The 24,084-nt window shown below is 41.0% G+C and overlaps 1 protein-coding gene across 1 annotated transcript in view; it reads right to left on the reverse strand.

The window, feature by feature from the left end:
• Nucleotides 1-21,606, reverse strand: part of DDX10 (DEAD-box helicase 10) — a 268,814-nt gene extending 247,208 nt beyond the window's left edge. The window contains exons 1-6 of the mRNA XM_028105941.2: nt 21,320-21,606; nt 13,431-13,491; nt 12,553-12,683; nt 11,329-11,487; nt 4,002-4,122; nt 3,204-3,393 (exon numbers count right to left, since the gene is read on the reverse strand). Of these exons, the coding sequence (XP_027961742.1) occupies nt 3,204-3,393; nt 4,002-4,122; nt 11,329-11,487; nt 12,553-12,683; nt 13,431-13,491; nt 21,320-21,505 (848 nt within the window). The 5' untranslated portion in view covers nt 21,506-21,606. The remainder of the gene's footprint in view (nt 1-3,203; nt 3,394-4,001; nt 4,123-11,328; nt 11,488-12,552; nt 12,684-13,430; nt 13,492-21,319) is intronic.
• Nucleotides 21,607-24,084: the final 2,478 nt, after the last annotated feature.

Raw genomic sequence — 24,084 nt, forward strand, 5'->3', positions numbered from 1 at the left:
GAGCTGAGCAGAGATCCTGGCAATCTCAAGGCTATGAAGTTCAGAGCCTGCCAGGACGGAAGGGCTCTGCTAAATACCCACACCTTTCAGCAGAGACCTCCAGAAGGGCAATTACCCCAGCCAGGACTCAAGGCAGAACAAACACAGAACAGAAACAGAACAGCCCCAGAGTCTGAAAGCCAGGGTGGCCCAGATCAAGGTCATCTGTCCTTACAACATCTACCTGCCACCAAAAAAAAAAAAAAAAAAAAAAAAAATCATGATTTCACTAAGAATTAAAGATAAGAAAATCTTAAACAATACACAATATCTTCAAAGGAACAAGAAAACTGTCAGCTGGGCGCCTGGGTGGCTCAGTCGGTTAAGTGACTGCCTTCGGCTCAGGTCATGATCCTGGAGTCCCAGGATCTCGCATCGGACTCCCTGCTCAGCGAGGAGCCTGTTTCTCCCCCTAACCCTCCCCCCTCTCATGTACTCTCTCCCATTCTCACTCTCTCAAATAAATAAATCTTAAAAATAAATAAATAAATAAACATGCCAAGGTATCCTTCAAAAATAAATAAAAAGGTTCTCAGAAAAGTCAAAACATTTTTCCACTAGTAAACCTGAACTAAAAATAAAAGGAAATTCTTTTGAGCACAAGAAATAAAAATATCATAAAGAATAACTATTTGGATAAATCTAAATAAATACTGATGTTTCAAAAAGTAGTAACAGCTTATGGAGTTTAAAACGTATGAAATTAATATACTTCACAATGAAGGCACAATGGAAAGGGGTAGAGACTTAAATGACATGGTAAGTTATAGATCAATGAACTAAATCCTCTAGTTGCAAAGCAATTATCATACCTGGTAACAGAACCATGTGTTGCTTACAAAGTCAAATCTAAAATATAAGGGCGTATATAATGTAAAGCGTAAATGAACAGAGGATTCACCATGCAAACACCAACCAAGAGAAAGTTGCTATAGGGAGACTAATATCAAACTAGACTTCAAGGCAAAAAGTATTAGTACAGATAAAGAGCAACATTTCATTATGATTAATGATGCTAATATGAAATGTAATATTAAATTTGTATGTACCTAATAATATAAGCTCAGAATATCCATCTCAAATTTGAAATGGTTCCCAATTCACCAAAGAATTCAACTTATATTCACTGTAAAACACAGCAAGTTACAATGACCCAAACACAATTTTTTCTCAAAAAAAAAAAAAAAAATTCATTAGAAGCACCATTTCACTACAATAGCAATATAAAGAAAACATACTGGTATACTTTTTCTAAGTACACTCTGATATACAACTTCAGTAAGACCTAACTTTTAAATTACTTTTCTGGTCCTTCATGATTTGAGAGCAGATATTCTATAATGTCTTAAAAATATTCTTGATTATGATTTTCCCATGGTGTATTAACTGAATTAATGGCTGGAGAAGAAACTTCAATAATGACATGAGACAAAACTCACAACAGTATCTGCTTTTTGTAGCACTCTGGTGAACCAGAAATTAGAGAGTGCCACGGTCATTACCATAGAGGCCACAGTTATCAATTAATAATATTTATGATTTATAAACATATAAATCACTCTTTTATAAGTGATGGAACTGCATTTCAATAATCATTTATGGGGGCGCCTGGGTGGCTCAGTCAGTTAAGTGTCTGATTCTTAGTTTCGGCTCAGGTCACGATCTCAGGGATCTCAGGGTCATGAGATCGAGCCCTGCATGACACACCACACACAGCACAGAGTCTGCTTGAGATTCTCTCCCTCTACCCCTCTCCCCACTCATGTGCAGGCCCTCTCTCCTCCTCTCTCTCTCTCAAATAAATAAAATCTTTTAAAAAATCATTTATGAAATACAGTATTTGCATTCAGTTTTTTCTAACTCTGATCTATAAATAATAACCCATTGTTATCTACAGAAATTGGAAACAGGGATACTATATACAATTACCTTAAATTATGCACAGTTTTAGAGACTACCTAATGATTGAAAAATTCATGCCTGGTAAAAACACTAGAGAATCTTGAAAACAGGCAGAAAGCAAACAGCAAAAAGAACAAAGAAAAAAATCTAAAGACCCAGACAATCTTTAGATTATTAATTGTACCAAGAATTTCTATAGCTATCTCAATACAACCTTACAAACAAGGACCACTGTCTCTACCACAGTAAGCTAAGGAGGAAACTACCTCAAGAATCTCTTCCTATGCCATTCCTGAATTCTTGATAACCAAAGGTACCAGTACTCAGACTCCTCAAAGTTCATCCATTAAGATCACCTAGAAGCGGGGCACCTGGGTGGCTCAGTCGTTAAGCGTCTGCCTTCGGCTCAGCTCATGATCCCAGGGTCCTGGGGTCGAGCCCCGCATCAGGCTCCCTGCTCAGCGGGAAGCCAGCTTCTCCCTCTCCCACTCCCCGTGCTTGTGTTCCTCCTCTCGCTTTGTATCTGTATGTCAAATAAAATAAAATCTTTAAAAAAAAAAATCACCTAGAAGCATGGAGTCTGGCCTCCTCTAAGACCTTCTTTAATCTTAGACATCTAGTAGCTGAACAAAGTTAATGTGGGCCTCAGGGCCCATATCCTCAGTATTTAAAAACTTTCCAAGAGGATAACCCATCGTTTTCCCCAATCTATTTCTTTTTAGACTAACATTTCATAGGAAGAAATAGAAGACAGAAATAATGGTAGGGTTGAATCCATATAGAGATCTTCAACACAGATTCTACTTGTATCCACCAGAAAATATTTCTGCAAGTCAAGTATGTCAACAGTCTACAATGATTCATACCAAACATACATACACAAACTTCCACTTGCTGTATCAAAATACTCTTTAAAACCCATTTCCCCCAACCCACTTCCCACACGGCCACACAAACCCACTGCCCCTCAGTTTATGCAGGGGTAGTTATTAATAAATACCTGTTAACATCTTATAGAAGGGTATTTGTTCCCCAGACCACATTGTGAAAAAGACTGCACTAGAGTATTCCACATTTAAAGGTGCATCAAATATTTAAATAGTTTTAACTAACATATTTTACTATGCTTCCCATATCTCCTAACACATAAAATGATGTCTAATTTCCTAAAAAATAGTATTAATTTAAAATGTTGAATTCTTATACTAAAAAGAACATTGATTGTTTGCATTATATCAAATACAGCTTCAAATAGTACATACCTGTATTTTGCTTTTTCATGAACCCACACATACTCAGGGTTTTTCAAACTCAGGCGTGCAAGGTCCTTTACAGATTTGGTTTGCGTAGCTGAGAAAAGTAAAGTCTGCCGTTTCTTGGGAAGATTTTCAATAATAGCATTCATGGTATCAGCAAAGCCCATATCCAAGATTCTATCTGCTTCATCAAGAACTAAAAAGAGAAAATTCACAGTGAACTACAACATTTAAAATATACATTAGACTAAATCTAATCTATATCCTGGACTGGATCCTAGGAGAGAAAAGAAGGGCATTAGTGGAAAAACTGGTGAAATCCAAAAAAGGTCTGGAATTTATATAATGGACCAGTGTTAATCTTCATTTTGACAAAAGTGCCACAGTTGTGCAAGGTGTTACCGTAGGGGACTGGGGGAGGGTATAAAGGAACCCCCTATACTGTCACTGCAATTGTACATCTAGAACTATTGCAAAATAGTCGTTTAAAAAAAACACACCACATTAGGTAGTATCACCAGAAGTGGATATAGCTTCAAAGAGCAATTCTTAACAGTGTCAAATACTGAAGTGTCTAATTTTATATACAACTACTTATATTCTTCTGACCATTTTGTTCAAAATAAAAAAAAAATGTCTAGTTGTACTCTCTGGGTTCAGAACCCCTATGCCAAAAAATTGTTTCGGGTTATTTCTCAGATATTTTATTGAATAAATATTAAGACTAAAAATTTCTATCATTAAAATTTATGAGGTTTCTCTCCTAAATCTCAGATTGTTTCGTTAGAAATTCATCAGACTCACCCAACATTTGGAGATTGGTAGCATGAAAACATATTGTTTCATCCATGTGTTGAAGAAGCCGACCCGGAGTGCAAACAAGTATATTTATGTTATTGATCCTCTCAGCTTCATGTTTCAGATCCTGAAAACAGTTGTTTCTTTTGATTACACAGACACATCACTGAGCAGCCTGTGTATCAAAACTATAAGAGCCACCTGCATGTGTCATTTCATCATAACAATGTAGATATGTTACAAAGAGACATGATTTCCCCTTCTATTTCTGCAGCACATCCAAATTTCTGGGCAAATAAAAGTCCTAAGTGAAGACCTAAAGAGCTCAGAGTACACTAAGATTCTTAATTATAGCCAGGATTCTGAGGCCAAGAAAAATTTCCTGTAAATGCTCCAAGTCTTCACTTGCCTTTACATCTGCCAGAACCGACTTACACTGGAAACACTGTCATTATTTAAGTCAGAACCCAGAGGCACTGGGGAGGCTCTCTGACACCATGAGCTCTCCACGTTCTAGAAGTTGTCTCCTTGAAACCAGAACCACAGAATGTTAGTCATTAAAGATGGGTGACAGGTATGTGAGGGTTTGTGATGCTACTCTTTCTTTGTGTATGTTTGCATATAAATTCAAGAATCCAAGTATCCACCTTCTAGAAGAGACTCTAGCACAAACAAGCATTCCAGATATACTAGCAGGAAGAGCAGATGTTGCGTAGCAGGTTCCACCATGAGCTAAAATCAGCATTCCTCACAACCATCTTCTACTCCAGAAAGCTGGAGTATGAGACAAAACTGACTTTAAAACAATGACTATAATAAAAGACAAAAAAGAGTATTACATAATGATAAAGGGATCAACCCAAAAAGAGGACTTAACATTCGTAAATATTTATGCACCAAACATAGAAGCATGTAAACACAAAAAATATTAACAGACATAAAGGGAGAAACTGACAGCAATACACTAACAGTAGGGGACTTTAATACCCCACCTCCATCAATGGATAGATCATCTTGACAGAAAATCAATGAGGAAACATTGGACTTAAACAGTACAGTAGACCACATGAACTTAACAGGGATATACAAAACATTTCATCTAAAAATTGCAGAATAGAGATACTTTTCAAGTGTAAACAGAACATTCTCCAAGACAGATCACATGTTAGGCCACAAAACCAGTCTCAAATTAAAGATTCAAATCATATCAACCATCGTAGTGATACCGGCCTAACTCAAAAAATAAGAAAAATCCCAAAATAAACAATAACTTTACACTGACAGGAACCAGAAAAAGAAGAGATAAAGCCCAAAGTTATTAGAAGGAAGAACATAAAGATCAGAGGGGAAATAAATGAGAGTCTCAAAAAAACAATAGAAGGGGCGCCTGGGTGGCTCAGTAGGTTAAACATCTGACTTTGGCTCAGGTCATGATCTCAGGGTCCTGGGATCAAGCCCTATGTCAGGCTCCCCGCTCAGCAGGGAGTCGGCTTGTCGTTCCCCCTCTGTCCCCCCCATTCTTCCTCTCGTTCTCTCTCAAATAAATAAAATCTTAAAAAAAAAATAGAAAATATCAATAGAATGAAAGCTGGTTCTGTGAAAAGACATTTTAAAAACTGATAAACTGCTAACCATACTCATCAAGAAAAAAAAGAGAAAATCTCCCCAAAAAAAATCACAAATGAAGTTATAACCCACACCACAGAAATACAAAGAACTATTTTTTTTTAAGATTTTATTTATTTATTTGACAGAGAGACAGCGAGAGCAGGAACACAAGCAGGGGTTGTGGGAGAGGGAGAAGCAGGCTTCCTGCCGAGCAGGGAGCCCAACGCGGGCTCAATCCCAGAACCCTGGGATCATGACCTGAGCCAAAGGCAGACGCTTAACCGACTGAGCCACCCAGGCACCCCAATACAAAGAATTATAAGTGACAACTAGAATTACATTACAACAAGCTGAAAAATCTGGATAACAATAAATTCCTAGAAACATACAACCTTCCAAGGCTCAATCACAAAGAAATAGACAATCCGAAAAGACTGATTACAAGTAATGAAATTCAATCAATAATTTTAACACTCCCAAAAAACAAAAGTCCAGGACCAGGCAGTTTCACAGGTGAGTTCTAACATTTAAAGAACAGTTAGTACCTATCTTCCTCAAACTGCTCCCAAAAATAGAAGAGGAAGGAACACACCCAAACTCATTTCACAGGACAAGCATTACCCAGATACCAAAACCAGACAGTAACACCACAAAAAAAAAAAAAAAGAAAGAAAACTATTAACCACGATCTCTGATAAACACAGATGCAAAAATCCTCAACAAAATATTAGCAAACCCAGACTTAATACAGTTCCTACCAAAATATCAACAGCATTTTTCACCGAACTGGAACAAATAATCCTAAAATTTGTATGGAACCACAAAGACCTTGAAAAGCCAACACAATCTTAAAAAAGAAAAACAAAACTGAAGGTATCACAATTCCAGATTTCAAGTACACTACAAAGTGGTAGTGATTAAAACGTATGATACTGGCATAAAAATAGACACACAGGTCAAAGGAATAATACCCAGAAATCAACCCACAACTATATGGTCAACTAATATTCGACAAAGTAGGAAAGACTATCCAATGGGAAAAAGTCAGCCTCTCCAAGAAGTAATATTGGGAAAACTAGGCAGCCACATCAAAAGAATTAAACTAGAGCACTTTGTTATACCATACACAAAAATAAACTCAAAATGGATTAGAGACCGAAATGTTGAGACCTGAAACCATAAAAATTATTTTTTTTTAAAGATTTTATTTATTTACTTGACAGAGAGAAACACAGCGAGAGAGGGAACACAAGCAGGGGGTGTGGGAGAGTGAGAAGCAGGCTTCCCACTGAGCAGGGAGCCCGATGCAGGGCTCGATCCCAGGACTCTGGGATCATGACCTGAGCCAAAGGCAGAGGCTTAACCACTGAGCCACCCAGATACCCCAAAACCATAAAAATTCTTAAAGAGAGCACAGACATAATCTCTGACATCAGCCACAGCACCATTTTTCTAGATATGTCTGAGACAAGGGAAATATAAAAGCAAAATTAAACTACTGGGACTATAACAAAATAAAAAGTTTCTGCACAGCAAAGGAAACAAATCAACAAAACTAAAAGAAATCTACATAATGGGAGAAGATATTTGCAAATGACATATCTGACAAGGGTTAGTATCCAAAATATATAAAGAACTGATACAATTCAATACACAAAAAAATCCAATTAAAAAATGGGCAGAAGACTATCATTTTCCCAAAGAAGACATATGGATGGCCAACAGACACATGAAAAGAGGCTCAACATCACTCATCACCAAGGAAATGTAAATCAAAACCACAATGAGATATGGCCTCACATCAGTCAGAATGGCTCAAATCAACAACACAAGAAACAACAGCTGCTGACGAGGATGTGGAGAAAGGTGAACACTTTTGCACTACTGGTTGGAATGCAAGCTGGTACAGCCATTCTGGAAAACAGCATGGAGGTTCCTCAAAAAGTTAAAAATAGGGGTGCCTGGGTGGTTCAATTGGTTAAGTGCTGGACTCTTGATTTCAGCTCAGGTCATGATCTCAGGGTCATGAGATTGAGCCCCACATGGGGCTCTGTGCTCAGCCCAGAGTCTGCCTGTCCCTCTCCCTCCCCCTCTACCCCTCCCCCAGCTTGTGCATGCGCTAGCACTCTCTCTCTCTCAAATATATAAATAAAATCTTTTAAAAAAATACTAGACACCTTTGTCTAAAGAGCCCTTAAAAAAGAAAAGTTAAAAATAGAACTACCCTAGGATCCAGCAATCGCACAAGTAGGTATTTACCCAAGGCATACAAAAATACTAATTCAAAAGGATACATGCACCCTGAATGGCAGCATTATCTACAAAAGCCAAATTATGGAAACAGCCCAAGTGTCCATCAACTGATGAATGTATAAAGAGATGGTATATATATAAACAATGGAATATTACTCAGCCATAAAAAAAGAATGAAATCTTGACATTTGCAATGACATGGATGGAGCTAGAGTATACCATGCTAAGCAAAATAAGTCAGAGAAAGGCAAATACTTTATGGTGTCACTCATATGTGGAATTTAAGAAACAAAACAAATGAGCAAAGGAAAACAAGAGAAAGAGAGGCAAACCAAGAAAGAGACTCTTAACTATTGAGAACTGATGGTTACAAGAGGGGAGGTGGGTGGAGAGATGGGGGAAATAGAGGGTGGGGATTAGAGTACACTTATTATGATGAAAAAAATAAAATGATAAAAAATATATTAGCAAACCAGATCCAACAATACAAGAATCACACACCACAATCAAGTGGGATTTATTCCACAGATGCAAGAACAGTTCAACATCTGCAAATCAACATGATACACCACGTTAACAAAACAAAGGATTAAAATCGTATGATCTCAACAGATGCAGAAAAAGTATGACCGGGGCGCCTGGGTGGCTCAGTTGTTAAGCGTCTGCCTCCGGCTTGGGTCATGATCCCAGGGTCCTGGGATCGAGCCCCACATCCAGCTCCCTGCTCTGTGGGGAGCCTGCTTGTCCCTCTCCCGCTCGCCCTGCTTGTGTTCCCTCTCTCGCTGTGTCTCTGTCAAATAAATAAAATCTTTAAAAAGAAAGAAAGAAAGAAAAAAAGTATATGACCAAATTCAACATCCATTCATGATAAAAATTCTCAACAAAGTGGGTATGGAAGGAACATACCTCAATATAATAAAGGCCACGTATGACAAACTCAAAACTAACATCATACTCAATGGTAAAAAACTAAAAGCTTTTCCTAGCCAGAGCAATCAGGCAAGAAAAAGAAATAAAAGGCATCCAAATAGAAAAGGAAGAAGTAAAACTGTCACTATCTGCTGATTTAGGATACTATATATAAAAAACCCTTAAGACTCAACCAAAAAATTATGAGAACTAATACATGAATTCAGTAAAGCCACAGATGCAAAATTAACATATAGAAATCATTTGTGTTTCCATATACTAATAACAAGCAATTAGAAAGAAATTAAGAAAACACTCCCATTTACAACTGCACCAAAAAATAACAAAATACTTAAGAATTAACTAAAAAGATAAAAAAATTTTAAAAGTACCCGTACTCTGAAAACTTTTAAGACACTCATGAAAGGAATTGAAGACTACACAAATGGAAAGATGTCTCGAGCTTACAGATAGCAAATATATTGTTAAAATGTCCATACTACACAGAGCAATCTACAGATTCAATGCAATCCCCACTGAAATAACAATGCCACTTTCACAGAAATAAAACAAAGAATTCTAAAATTTACATGAAACCACAAAGACCCCAAATAGCCAAAGCAATCTTGAGACAGAAGAACAAAGCTGGAGGCACCACAATCCCAGATTTCAAACTGTATTACAAAGCTATCATAACCAAAACAGTATAGTACTGGCACGAAATGGATACATAGATCAATGTAATAGAATACACAGTCCAGAAATAAGCCCACACATATATTAATTAATCTATGACAAAAGAGAAAAGAATATACAATGGAGAAAAGACAGTCTCTTCTATTCATGGTGTTAAGAAAACTGGACAGATACACATGGAAAAAAGTCAAACTGGACCACTATCTTATACAACATACAAAAATAAACTCGAAATGGATTAAAGATTTGAACATAAGATCGGAAAGCATAAAACTCTTAGAAGAAAACATAGGCAATGAGCTCTTGGCCTTAGCAACATTCCTCTTGATATGTCTCCTCAGGCAAGGGAAACAAAAGCAAAAACAAGCTATTAAGACTTCATCAAAGTAGAAAGTTTTTGTACAACAAAGGAAACCAGCAAGAAAATGAAAAGGCAACCTACTAAATGGAAAAACATATCTGCAAATGACGTATCTGACAAGGGGTTAATATCCTTCATATATTGTGATATATAATATCCTATAATATCCTATTTATACACAATATATGTCACATACACATTATATATATAAAGAACTTCTACAACTCAACACCAATAGAACCAAACAACCCAATTAAAAAGAGGGCTTAGGACTTGGATATTTTCCCAAAGACATACAGTTCCCAAAGACAATACAGTTTCCCAAAGGCAAACAGGCATATGAAAAGATGCTCCATGTCACCAATCATCAGAGAAATCCAAATCAAAACCACCATGAGGTACCACCTCACACCTGCCAGACTGGCTGATAACAAAAAGAAGTTAAGCGTTGGCGAGGATGTGGAGAAAAGAGAACCCAGGTGCACTGTGGGTGGGAATGTGAATTGATGCAACCACTGTGGAAAACAGGATGGAGGTTCCTCAAAGAAATTAAAAATGGAACTACCATATGATCCAACAATTCCAGTTCTGGGTATTTATCCAAAGAAAATAACACCAATTCGAAGAGATATATAAAGCCCTATGTTCACTGTAGCATTACGTACAATAGCCTAGATATGGAAGCAACCCAAGTGTCCATCAACAGATGAATGGATAAAAAAGATGTGGTATAGGGCGCCTGGGTGGCTCAGTTGGTTAAGCAACTGCCTTCGGCTCAGGTCATGGTCCTGGAGTCCTGGGAGCGTGTCCCACATCGGGCTCCCTGCTCGGCGGGGACTCTGCTTCTCCCTCTGACCCTCCCCCTTCTCATGCTCTTTCTCTCTCTCTCATTCTCTCTCTCTCTCTCAAATAAATAAATAAAATCTTTAAAAATAATAATAAAGTTTAAAAAAAATTTTTTTAAACACTGTCTTCTGGGGCAGCTGAGTGGCTCAGTTGGCTAAGCGACTGCCTTTGGCTCAGGTCATGATCCTGGAGTCCCGGGATCGAGCCCCACATCGGGCTCCCTGCTCGGCAGGAGCCTGCTTCTCCCTCTGACCCTCTCCCCTCTCATGCTGTTTCTCTCTCTCTCCAATAAATAAAATCTTTTAAAACAAAACAGTCTTCCTTTCTTCTGCTGCTGAGCCAGCAATGTTCTGAATTATTCAACCTCTTAGATATTTTCTTAAAAGGAACTAGTCCAAATACTCAAATGGTACCTTTCCCAAGTAAATTAACAAATAGATTTAGAGTACATTAATCTCAGAGAACCTGATCAATTCAGATACCCTCACAAAAATGGACTTTCTGGACCTTCAAAATTAATAATCACAGCCTCAGATGACAGTGACCCCACCAGGATGCCAGCCTACCTGTTTAAATGAAATCGCCACCTCTTTCTTGTCAACTGCCACAGTGCTCCAATATAAGTTATAGAAAAAAGAAGGACAAGACAAAAGGACAAACCTTTCCACCAATGATGAGACCAGCCGAAAAGTCATGATTCTTTCCTACTTTTCGGAGAACCTCAAAGGTCTGATAGGCCAGTTCTCTCGTAGGTGATATAATCAGAACCCCCAGCCCATCTGTTGAGGTCCACTGTAGACGATATAAGGCTTCCAGCACCTCAAAAAAGACAGCAAATTTGTGTTTAGTAAATCTTTCAGAAGGCAGCATTTTGATTCCTGAACCGACCTTGCTCCTCCAAATCAAAGGCACCTTCCAAGCAGAAGACATACCAGTAACATACCAGTGTCAACCAATCAGAAAGAAAAATTCTTTGCTTTGTTCTTTTCTTTTTCTTCTAGCCACCAGATCCCTCAAGTCATAGAGGGAAGGAAACATAAACCTCACAGCAGGTCAGCCACTGCCAGAGCCCTGGCAGGAGGCTGGCAATCAGTGAGAGGTACATGCAGCCCTCAAACTATTAAGTCAGATTTTGGAAAAATAGCTGTCACCATTTTCTGAACAGAAACCACATTAAACTTTCATCTGTGTAGTTACTGTAATTATACAGTGACTGAAGTTTCTAGTTGTAGAGAAAGACTGTTTTGAAAAATTAGATTTAAGGGAAAAATGGTTTTGCAGTATTTGGAACAAAAACTCAAATGTGATTTTTCTAAGCCAATTATTTTGAGGAATTAAATTATGAGACCAACTGCATAACTGAGATATAAGTACATTCCTAAGAGGCTCTATTGTTTTACTGCTCAAAAATGACAGCTATTAATGTCCTGGAAAATTCTCAATGAATCACCCAATCTCCTTAAAGTAAACATATTTCAGCTTTATCCTAAACAAGTGGCAAGTATAAATTAAACTGGCAGGTTTGCAAGCATGAGTGCATAAACAGCCTCCCCAGCCTGCCCCAGCAGTCCTACAACAGGGCGGAACCATTCTCACCTGCCACCTGGAAGACCCACATCCTTCAGGAATGCAAAGGCTTGTCAAGGCACAGTAATTCACTAATTCAAGAAGTTACTAAGTGCCCGCCATGTGCAAGGCACTGTGTTAGGACGGAGGAAATATGGTGGAAAACAGGACAGGTGGGGCCCCTGTCTGATACAATCTGCAATCTAGCCAAAGAAATCCAACAGGAAACAACTCTCTACATCATGATTTCTACGTAAGCATAGAATGTTTTAAAAGCATGTAATAGAGGACCTGACCCAATATAAAAAAATTACTTACTGGAACAAGGAAAGCCAAAGTCTTGCCAGATCCTGTCTTGGCAGCTCCAAGAACATCTTTACCTTGCAAAGCCAATCCAATGGTCTGCTTCTGTATCTCAGTTACCAAACGGTACTGGGCTTCTTGCAAACCTGCCAGGGCGGAGGGGAAGAGAGTGACACTTTAGGAGTACGGGCTGAACTGTGCCCCCTAAAACTTGTACACTGAAGTCCTAACACCCAGTACCTTAGAATGTGACAGTATTCAGAAAGAACCTCTGCAGTGGTGGTTGAGTTCAAATGAGCCCTGATCTGATGTCACTGGTGTCCTTATAAGGGGAAATTTGGACACAGAAAGAGACACCAACAGTATGACTGAACAGTGGGACAACCACATGAGACGCAGCAAGAGAGTGGTCATCTGTAAGCCAAGGAGAGAGTCTCAGAAAAGAGCCTTCCAGGACGGCTCTCGGAGGAAACTAACCCTGCGAGCATCTCCATCTTTGGACTTGTAGCCTCCAAAACTGTGAGAAAATTCATTTCTGTTGTTTAAGCCCCCACCTCCCAGTCTGAGATTTTGTTCTGGTGGCCCTAACACATTAATATAAAAGATGTCACTTTTGTTGTCTTATTCATTTCAATTAACATAATTAGATTTTATTTAAATTACTGAGAGGCCCCGGCATCTTGTTTTTTTCACTACTGTTCTTTAGTTCAGAAAGGGTGAGAACGACAAATCGGTAATACTCGAATTAATATTGTTTCTTGGTGTTAGAAGTTCAAGATATCAAAATTATTTGCCAAAATAGTATCTTTCAAGTTAAATGCTCTAAATCTTTTTCCATTTATAAAAAACATCAAGAAACCCAACAACACATCCCAAAGCCACCGTATGCCTACCTTTCAATGTTTTTTTAGACAAAGGGAAATCTGAAAATCTTGTAATTTCATTTACATTTATCTGAAAAAAGAAAAAGGAGACTGTGTCAGCTAAGAAAGAATAATGTACCATATAATTCATCTGTTTTACAACAAGGCCATTTTTGGTTTACATTGTGCTGCCTGGTTAGTCCTTGGTACTACAGGATTGAACTCAACCATCACTTCTAATTAAAAACCATCATTCCTTCTAGAAAGAAATATGCCTTAAGGAAGCTGTCATGAATCAAAAATATAAGCTTGTAACAATTTAAATTGGTTAAAAAAAAAAAACACCTCATTCATTCAAAACACAAACCACCACCACCACAACCCTCTTTCACCTCTGAGAACACAGAAAATCATCACCACATCAATTTTAGGAAGAAACTCTACCTCTAGTCCATCCTTCAAGGAATATTAAGAAATAAGGGGCAAAATGACTCTAAGCCACAGAACACAATGAGAATACTTCTATTTACACACTTTGGAGAACAGATTGAAGTTAATTGGAGAAATGTATCTTGTTAGCACAAATCTTTTCAAGTTTTAACCATCAATCAGTGGCATGCCAAATCCAACCTGACAACTCCTCATTTGGGGATACAGTGAAGAAGGGGGCATTAACAATAACCAGAAGAAATGTCTCAGTCATGCTCTGAAGCCACAATAAGTAACATTTTGCCCTTTAACTTTACATTATCTAAATGTTCATTACTGATGTTCTTCATTAGCATAAACCCAATTTTCTGAATTTCATTTCAGCTACTCAGGAAAATTATTTTATTACAGATGCTAAAAGCAGGAACTCCTGTTCAGATCTGGGAATATGCTGCCAAATTATTCATGATTCACAAAAGGGAAAAGTTGCATTTGTAAGGTTCATTTATTTAAATTACACTCCAAGCAGTAAAGGGATGACAGGTTTTATTTCATTTTACAGTCTACATATCATCTTTCCCAAGATCCTTAATGTAGCCCAGATAGGGTTATTCTCTGTCCTCACATGCTGAAAACACGAATATTAACACAATGCCTTAATCCCTACAAATCATTCCAGAGAAGAGTGAAGAGGAATAATCATGTAAGAGAAAAGTTAATGAGAATGTCGTGTCCCATCAGGTAAATCTCCCAAACACAACATCAAAATTAGAGGCAGTCCACCCATGCACTTGTGATATCATCAGCTAAAAAGCTGTTTCACAGAGAAGAGAAGGCTTGAAGGAGGACCCAGATGAGCGACACACTGGTCAGCCTCCATCAGAGACACAGCACGGGCAAAGTGGGCTCCTCCAAGGAAATACTGCACATCTCTGTCTAGTCTGCTGACCTCCTAACAGAAAGTCTGGAAGAATGGAACCGTTCCAGCACTCTGTCGGCCATTACAATGTAGAGCTACACAACATATTCTTAGAAAGAAGTCAAAGAAACAGAAGGAAATTTTTACTTCACCGATGCACTAGAACAGGAGTCAGCAAACCATGGCCCATCCGACTGGCTGCCTGTTCTCGCACACGGTTTTCCTGGAGCCCAGCTACAACCCCTCGTTTACAGTGTCTCTGTGGTTACGACAGACATCATGTGGCCCACAAAGCCTAATACTATCTGGCCTGTTACAGAAAAAGGTTGCCAACCCTGCTCCAGAAGGCTCTCAGTTACATTCCAAGGAATATTTGGAACTCCCAGAAGTCAGTGGGCTATGTTCCTACAAAGTAACACTCTAGTTCCCCTTCGGCCCTTTCTTTTCTTCAAAACAAATCACTCCTGTCTTCCAATGCTCACACTCCCTCTGAAATCTGCGTCACTCTTCTCAATTCAGAGAACAGATGTTTCAGCAATAGTACTTGTCCAGGACTTCCCAGCACTGGTGGGAAAGCTGGAGGGGTGGAGGGGAGAACAGGGTGGACACCACTCACCACCCCCAGGACTTCTTCCAACACTCTTCTCACAACTCTCGTTTCTCACAAAAGTGAAAAATGCTTTCACATCCTCAAAGCAGGAGAAGAAAACAGAAGAACATCCTCGAATACTCCACCCCCTGCAATCATGACAAGAAAAGCAATCTGCCCCAAACCACACCAAATTCTGATCAAAGGGGGGATACGAGGATTAGAGCACAGGGGTCCTATACAGCGCTAGCTGATGACTCTCAAAGACAGTCTAAATGAACCCCAGGAGCAGAGATGGAGTCTCTCCGCGACAGTAACCACAGGTGCTGAACTGAAACAAAGAGCTCAACAAATGTTGAGCTCAACAAGCTTCTCAACAAGCTTCAATCCCCAACTCTCCATCAGAACCCCCAACACACACCCCCTACGTGGTGGCCTTAGAAATAAACCACCCAGATCTCCGGCTGCAGGGAGCACAGTTGACGGACGAGCCATAGTCCATCCTCCAGAGCCACCGCTGACAGCACCATGCTTCCCTGGCTGCTCCCAGTGACTCAGAGCGGCAGTACAACTGGAGACCCCTCCTGCCCCATTCCTGCAGGACCAGACATTCCCTTCGAGGGCAGCTTTGGTTCCAGGACACCCCATCAGCAGAAGCCTTCGTAGACTGTGCTGCAGCCTGAGACTCTTCCTACTGGCTCCTCCTTCCGTCCTCCCTCCTTTCCCTATTTCTGTTCCTTCTCCTTCACTTCCACAGACACTTCCCCCCAGTAAATCTCCAATTCACTTAATCCCAACTTGGTATCTGCCCCTCGGAAGACCTAAGACCTAGACAACAGCAACAACAGTCTCCGACCTGGTCACAGCCTCCACAGCCTTTACAGCTTGGCTATGTTCTCTAACTGCTCCCAGAGACTCCCCACTGCTTCCAGATAAAGTCTCCAAACATGGCCTCTGTATGAATTTTCCACAGGGGCTGAAACAAATGACCACCAACAGTGGCTTAAACCAACATCAATTTATTAACTTAAACTCTGGAAGTCAGAAGTCCAAAATGGGTCTCACTCAGCTAAAATTCTTTCTGGTGACTACAGGAGAGAATCCACTTCCTTGCTTTTTCCAGCTTACACAGACTGCCCACTTCCTTGGACTGGCTTACGTCCCTCTTCCATCTTCAAAACCAGCCAGCAATGGTCTTCCTGTCTTCCTCACTTCACAGCATTCCCACACCACTGCCTCTCTCCTGCACATTTCAGGACCCTTGGGTCATCACATTGGGCCCACCTGGATAATCCAGATCCCCCTACGTTAAGGTCAGCTGATCAGCAATCTTAATTACCCTTTGCCATGTAACTTATTCACAGGCTCGGGGTTAGGATGCAGACATCTTTAGGAGACCATTATTTTAACTATTACAGCCTCCAAAACCATTGACAATCCACCTCTGACCCTTTTCTGCAACCTCATCTGAAGCCAGTTCACGAACACATACCACACTCCACAGAGCATCTCCCCCTCAAAGAACACCACGTGTTATTACAGCTTTTTGTATATCCTTGTGTTGCTCCCTCAACATACAATGTTCTTGCCAATCTTTTCTATCTGGAGAACACACCATTCAAGAACTAGCTCCACTCACGGCTACCACAAACTGCTGGACAGTCTGTGCCCCACACAAAGGCATATGGGGGCTGAAATCCAGCTCACACTCAGCTCCACAAGCCAGGCCTGAGGCTGCAACGACGAGGAAGGGCAGCATGCCCAGAGGAAACACATTTTTCTAATTCACCTAGCCAGAAAGCGCAGGCACAGAATAACTCAACCTCTTTTCCCCTAATTACACCACCCTCTAACTCCAAAGCACTGTACATATTTAAGATTTTAACATTTATCAAAATGTATCAACTCCCCACCTCTGTATAGACACAGACACGTATTTTTTCCTATCTATTTTGACCTAGACCTCAACAAGTACCTTGTCAAACTGTTCCAGATATTTCTGAATCAAACTGTTCAGTGTTTTACCAGTGAAGCTACTGAACGCCATCCTTGTATTATAAACATGCTGTAATAATAGTTTTATGCACAGACGCTATCATCTGAGGAACCCTGCAGTGAGGGTCTGCACCTTAGTTACCTAGACAATAACGATCTGCTACGACTATATTCTAGTATTGCTGGCCCTGGCATTTGATTTCAAAGTGCATTTCTTTCTTGACTAAATCTTAATATTTCTAAGATTAAAAATAAAGAAATAAAACACAATACTTACAGGAAAAAATTGTTCCTTCAGTATAGTGAAAAGGTTAGAATTTAAACATTCATGAGGTGCAACGCAGTGAAGTGTAGTAATTTGGCACTCTAGCATCAGACCTAGACTACCTGAGTTAGAACTTTTTCACTACTAGCTGTTTAAGCTTGCAGAAATTATTTAGTCTTGCTCTTCCTTAAAGCTTCTCACCTGTATAATGGAAACAGTCTCACAGTGTCATCTATTGTGAGAATATGGCAAGTCAACATGTAAAAAGCTTTGTAAATGTTAGTAATTGTAATTCAAACAGAGACCAAAAAGAATAGACCTATGTTACCAACCAGAATAAAGCCATCTGGAAAAGGTCCTTGTGCCCCAAACAACATCTAAACACTGAGCACCTACTCCAGGACAAGCACTATGCTACCAGCGTCTGGAAGCATGAAGGTGAGGGTGTCGAAGATTTCTGACCTTAAGGGGTTCATGGTCTAGCGGGAAAGTTAAGAAAGCAGCTAAACACAGAAGCCAATCATCACAGCCTGGTGATAATGTTGTAATAAAAGTGTATACAGAACGCTACACACAGCAGCCCTAACCCCACTTGGGGAGGTCAGGAAGAGAAGTTTAACTCTTGAAGGACTGGTAGGTGTTCCTAGAGTGGGAGAATGGGGGAGCTCACTGCACGTGGTGGAAACATCAAGTACCAGGATAAGAAGCATTGGGGAGCGGGGCGACTGGGTGGTTCAGTTAGCTAAGGCTCTGACTTCAGCTCAGATCATGATCTCACGGTTCTGAGATGGAGCCCCATGTCAGGCTCCCCACTTGGCCAGGAGCCTGCTTCTCCCTCTTCCTCTGCCCCTTCCTCTGCTCCTGCTCTCTCTCTCCAATAGATAAGTAAAATATTTGAATAATCTCTAAAAAAAAAAAAAGTAGCAGTATCAGAGAACATGGCCAATTCATGAAATTACAAGTTGTTCTTGCATGTATGCTTACCACACACCACTTGGTTTACATACATTACCTCTTTGAGCTTTACAACACTCTGGGTAGTTAGTAATCTCTGCTGAATGAAAGAAACTGAGACTTAGGAATATTAAGAAACTTGGCTACTCAATACCCCAACTGCGTGAGATTTAAACCAGGTCTGCCTGACCACAAATAACTTACTCTTCTGCTGGAGTAGAACATGTTGACACATGAAAGTATTTGACCATTTTCCTGAAAGTAACTGTGAGTTACTTTGAGCCTTATTCTTAATCAAGAATATGACTGGATTTTCATCTTGGAAAGAATCATCCTGCCAGCAATACAGAAGACAGATCAGAGGGGGATAATGCCTAAGGGTGAAATCCAGCCACCAGTTTTCCTGACTGAAGTTTTGTTGGAACACAACTATACCCATGTGTTTAAGTACTTCCATGGCAGCTTCTGTGTTACAATGGCAGAGTTGAGTATTTCCACCTTCCTGACCTGCAAAGCTGAAGCTATGGTACTTATCTGGTCCTTTACAGAAAGAGCTTACTAATCCCTCTTATAAGCAATAGCTACCATAGTAATCCATGCAAGAGTTGATGGGGCCTGAACTAAGGCACAGCAGGGGGGATGGAGTAACTTTTTAAAAATTTAAGAGGCAGAGAAGATTATCAGTGTGACTGGACGTAAGATGTGCTGAGAAGAAAGTCTCTAGGATTACTCCTAGGTTTCTAGCTCAGCAGTCTGCTTAGATAGTAGGGCTAGCATGTGGTGGGCCAAATAACAGCCCCAAATACATCCATATGCTAACCTCCAGAACTGTGAATATTATCTCAGATGGCAAGTGATTTTGTCCAGGTCAATATCAAAGATCTTGAGATGAGCAAGTATCTTCAATATTCTGGGTGGGCCCTAAATGCAATCAGAAGTATCCTTATTTTAAAAGGGCAGAAGTAGATTTGACACAGAACCAAAGGCATCGTGTCCATGGAGGCAGAAATGGGAGTGGTGCAGACACAAGCCACGGAATGCAACCACCAGAAGCCAGAACTAGCAAGAAACGAATTTTCCCCGAGAGCCTCCAGATGGAGCATGGCCTTGATGACACCTTGATTCCAGCCCAGTGAAATGGATTTCAGACTTCTGGCTTCCAGAACTATCATTTTAAGCCATGGAGTTTGTGGCAATTTGTTACAGTGGCAAGAGGGAACTAATACACAGGACTGTGAATTGGGGAATCAAAGATAATGAGCTCCGTTTTGGACTTGTGTATTTAAGTTATCCTGACAGTTAGGTAAAGACATCCAGCACAGTCAGAAAAAAATACAAACTCAGAAGGCTGAGGGTAGAATACAAAAACGAGTCACCAGTCCTGAGGAATAAGCACTGCTATTACACAAGAGAAGAAAGAAAGGCTGAGACTATATCCCTTAAGCAAGTCTAGTTAAAGAACACTCTAAAATGCAATCTAATAGTTTACAATGGTTTCTTAAGACGCTGTGCATACAGCAATAGCAGAAATAATGTAACAGCTAATATATTTATATGTATCAGGCACTGTGTAGAATGCTTAACATGCGTTCTTACTAACTCCTCCCAACAACTTATAAAATAGATATTATGATGCCTTTTAAAGATAAGAAAAAGGAAGCAGAGTAAATAACCTGCCCAAAGTCACTCATCTGGTGATCAAAAGCAGGATCAAATTATCATTTATCTTAACATAAAAGCCCAACCAAAAATAAAGGTTACCTATCTAATCTTACTGTTGACCTAAGAGTGTTTAAAGGAAAGTTATACCAGCATGACACTTGATGACTATAATTCCAGAAATGTCCCATATATTAAATCCTTGATTATACTGTACTAGAAGGGGGCAATCACGGAGAGGCTGAATGAGGTGGGTGAAGGCCAAAAGAAGGGGCTTGTGGGGGGCCGAGGAGAAGGGGTACTGACCATGCCAAGGAGACCGAGGGGGCGGGGGGAGACGACGAGAGGTCAAAACGGTAACGACAGGTCTAACCCATCTGAGAGCATCCACTACAACGGAGGATGGCAGACGGCAGAAACACACCAGGAGCGCAGCTTTCCTATGCCAATTCTTGGACAGGGAGAGGAACCAAGAGGAGAAAATGAGATGAGCACAGGAAGGCAGGCGGATGATGTCGAGGTCTGCAGATCGGGCGTAATGGTTAAAAGCAAAGCCTCTGGACTTGGAAAGACATGGGTCTAGGTTCCAATTCCATACCACCTACTAACACGTGAGCTTAAAACAAGTTCCTTATCTTCTCGGAGCCTCAATGTTCTCACCTGTAAAATGGGCATACGACCCATACCTCAGTTCAAGTCACGTAATTAACGTAAAGCACATGGTTAGTGGCTGAAAACACAGGCGGCCTTATTATCACTACTGTCGTCAGTACTGCTGCGAGTATGACCCTGTTTCACCACTAACTCCTTGCTCTTAAGCGCCACTGCATTCCCATTATTTTATCAAGAGCGGTGTGGCGAGCAGCAGAGCGGCCTGGATGGTCCCGAGGCCTGGTCCGCGGCGCGCGGCACACCACCTGTGGGGCCTCGGCCGGGCCCCCGCCGGCACCTGTCACCCCACCCCCATCTCCAGCCCGGTGGACTGCCGGCTTGCCCGCCCCCAGCCCCGGCCCCAGCGACGGATCTCCCACCGCCGCGGCGACTCGCGGCCCCCCGCCCCCGCCAGCCCCTGCCGCCGACACGCGCCCCCGCCCCCGCGCCAGCCTCACCTTCTCGTAGTTCTGCATGAGGCGGCTGATGGCCTCGCGTTCCACCTGCCACTCGGGCTTCTTCAGCTGCTTCCTCAACTGCTTCTTTTGGCTCTGCTTATGGCCGTGTTTCTTCTTCCAACGGTTGAAGCTCCGCACCGGGTCGGGCCGGCCTCCCGGCCCCCGAGAGTCGGCAGTTTTGCCCATCGCTGCCGCGGCACAGACAACCCAGACCGCCCCCAGACACGAGACACTTCAGGCCAGGCGGAAGGACGGCACTGAGGGGACGCGGCACCAGCGTGGGGCAAGAGGGGCGACCACGCGTGCGCGGAACCTGGAGCCCGCCCCCGAGCTTTTGAAACCGGGGCACGCGCCATTGACGGCAAGGGAAAAGTGGACGCTGATTGGTGACTTGGATCCCGCAGGGCGTGGCGGGCAGGCCGCGGGGACACGGAGGCGGAGCGATCTGAGGAAGGGGGCGGGACTAGCGCGTCCTGGAGTACGCCGGCTCTTTAAATTTACGCAGGCGCACAGGTGGCTGTTACTATGGTGACGTCACACTACTTCAGAGCTGTTAATACACGCTTGCCCTGGGTTTACCTTGGCAAAGCGTGCGCATACACACACACACACACACACACGTGCTCTGTCTGAATTATAATTGTGATCCCCGTTTTGTGTTTTTCAGCCCAAGTCTTTCAACTTGCCCAAAGCTCAAACAGCTATTTAATAACTTCCGATTTCAATCCGAGTCAGGCTACCCCCCAGGAATAAAAAATGAATATTCTATATTCTAATATCCCTCGAGGTTTTCCCTTTTCTCCAACTCCTCAGACTCTGCTGCAGCAACAGGGAAGTGAAGCCGAGTCTAACTGAATTTGCATTAAAATGCAGTTATGAAGACAAAACGAAAACTAAAAACAAAGAATTGAAAGAAAAGTTATTTGCAAGTTGGCCATTTACGTGAATTTGACCCATTTATCTGGAGCGACCACTGGTATACACTTAAGGGCGGGGGCAGAGCTGTGCGGGGAAAATCAGGGTTAGGTTCAGAGTTCACATGCAGACTGTTCGGGCCCTCAAATTATTTTTCAACACCACATAGCCAGATGACTACCCCAAACACGTGTCTGTTCCCTAGACGGAAGATGGTTGGGGAAGGGTGGGGGGAGGGGGCGGGCGGCTGTGAACTGGAGAATCTTCACACCCGGAGTCACCAGATGGGGTGGAGGGTAAAGCTCAATAAGGGGAGGTTATTTAAAAGTATATATATACATCCACAAAAAATTAAAAATGGAACGACCATATGATCCAACAATTCTATTCCTGGATATATACACAAAAGAACGGAAAGCAGGGTCTGAAAGAGATGTTTACATAGCCATATTTATAACAGCATTATTCCCAATATCCAAAAAGTAGAAGCAACCCATGTGTCCATCCAGGAATAGGAGATAAGCAAAATGTGGTATATAGGTAAGGTGGAATACTACTGAGCCTTAAAAACAAAGGAAATCTTGACAATGCTGCAATACGGATGAACCTTGAGGACATCATGCTAAGTGAAATCAGCCAGTCACAAAAGTAAAAATCCTGTATGAATCCACGTATCTGAGATACTTAGCGTAGTCAAAATCAGAAATGAAAGTAGAATGGAGGTTGTCAGGGGCCAGGGTGAGGGAAAAATGTGCAGTTACTGTTTACTGATCGTGAAGTTTCAGTTTTGTAGGATAAAAACAGTTCTGGAGATGGTAGCACAACAGTGCAAATACACTTAAAAATGGTTTAAGGGGTAAATTCTATGTGTATTTTATCACAGTTTTTTAAATTGTTCTTAATTTCTTTTAAGTACCTATATACAACAAATGAGGCTCTAAGGGGTGCCTGGGTGGTTCAGTCGGTTAAGGGTCTTTGGCTCAGGTCATGATCCCAGGGTCCTGGGATCGAGCCCCGCATGGGGCTCCCTGCTCCGCGGGAAACCTGCTTCTCCCTCTCCCACTCCCCCTGCTTGTCTTCCCTCTCTAGCCCTCTCTCTCTCTCTCTGTCAAACAAATAAATAAAATATTTAAAACAACAACAACAAATGAGACTCTCAGCTCTGTCACTCTTCTACAGTTAAAACAGCCAGGTATATTCATACCTCAGGCAAAAAAAAACTGAAACAGTCATCTCTAGGAAAACTGGCCTACGAGTAAGACTTGGACCTAATGGCATCTAGGCAACCACCAAAGAAATGGCCGATTGCTAAGCTGTCCTCCCTTCAGTGAAACCCACCAGTTAATAAGCTCTTCCATGCACTCATCTTTTCTAATCAGCCTTACTCAAATGTGAAAGAATAACCAAAGACCACCAAATGTTTGAGGAAATCCTTTAACTTAAAAGTTTGGAGCTAAAACTAATAAACCAATGCAGAAAGCCAAAAGAAATCTTCAAAATAAATGATTATTAATGTTTCTGGAAACATAAGGCGTTGTTACCCATGAATAAGAACAAAAACTATTCAGAGAATGAAATAGAAGTGTCTTAATGGAAGTGATTTTGTTTGTTATGGAAATCAAATTTTTGACATAAAATAATAGAAAAGTCCAAGTCTAATCACAATGAAGAACTCAATCTCACATTCTAAAGTCATTAGGATGAAATAATTTGTAATACGAATAGTTTACATCTTGATTGCATAAAATGACACCTGTATGATGATTTCGTTGCTTATTTGCTCCAATACCTTGTTTTCTGTAGAAATGATCCCTAGACAGGCTTTCAGTTGTGACATTGAGGACATTAGT

Source organism: Eumetopias jubatus, unplaced genomic scaffold, assembly GCF_037043125.1.
Source record: "Eumetopias jubatus isolate StellerSeaLion01/CBP00866 unplaced genomic scaffold, mEumJub1_p1.0 scaffold_13, whole genome shotgun sequence".
In the NCBI taxonomy this organism is placed as follows: domain Eukaryota; kingdom Metazoa; phylum Chordata; class Mammalia; order Carnivora; family Otariidae; genus Eumetopias; species Eumetopias jubatus.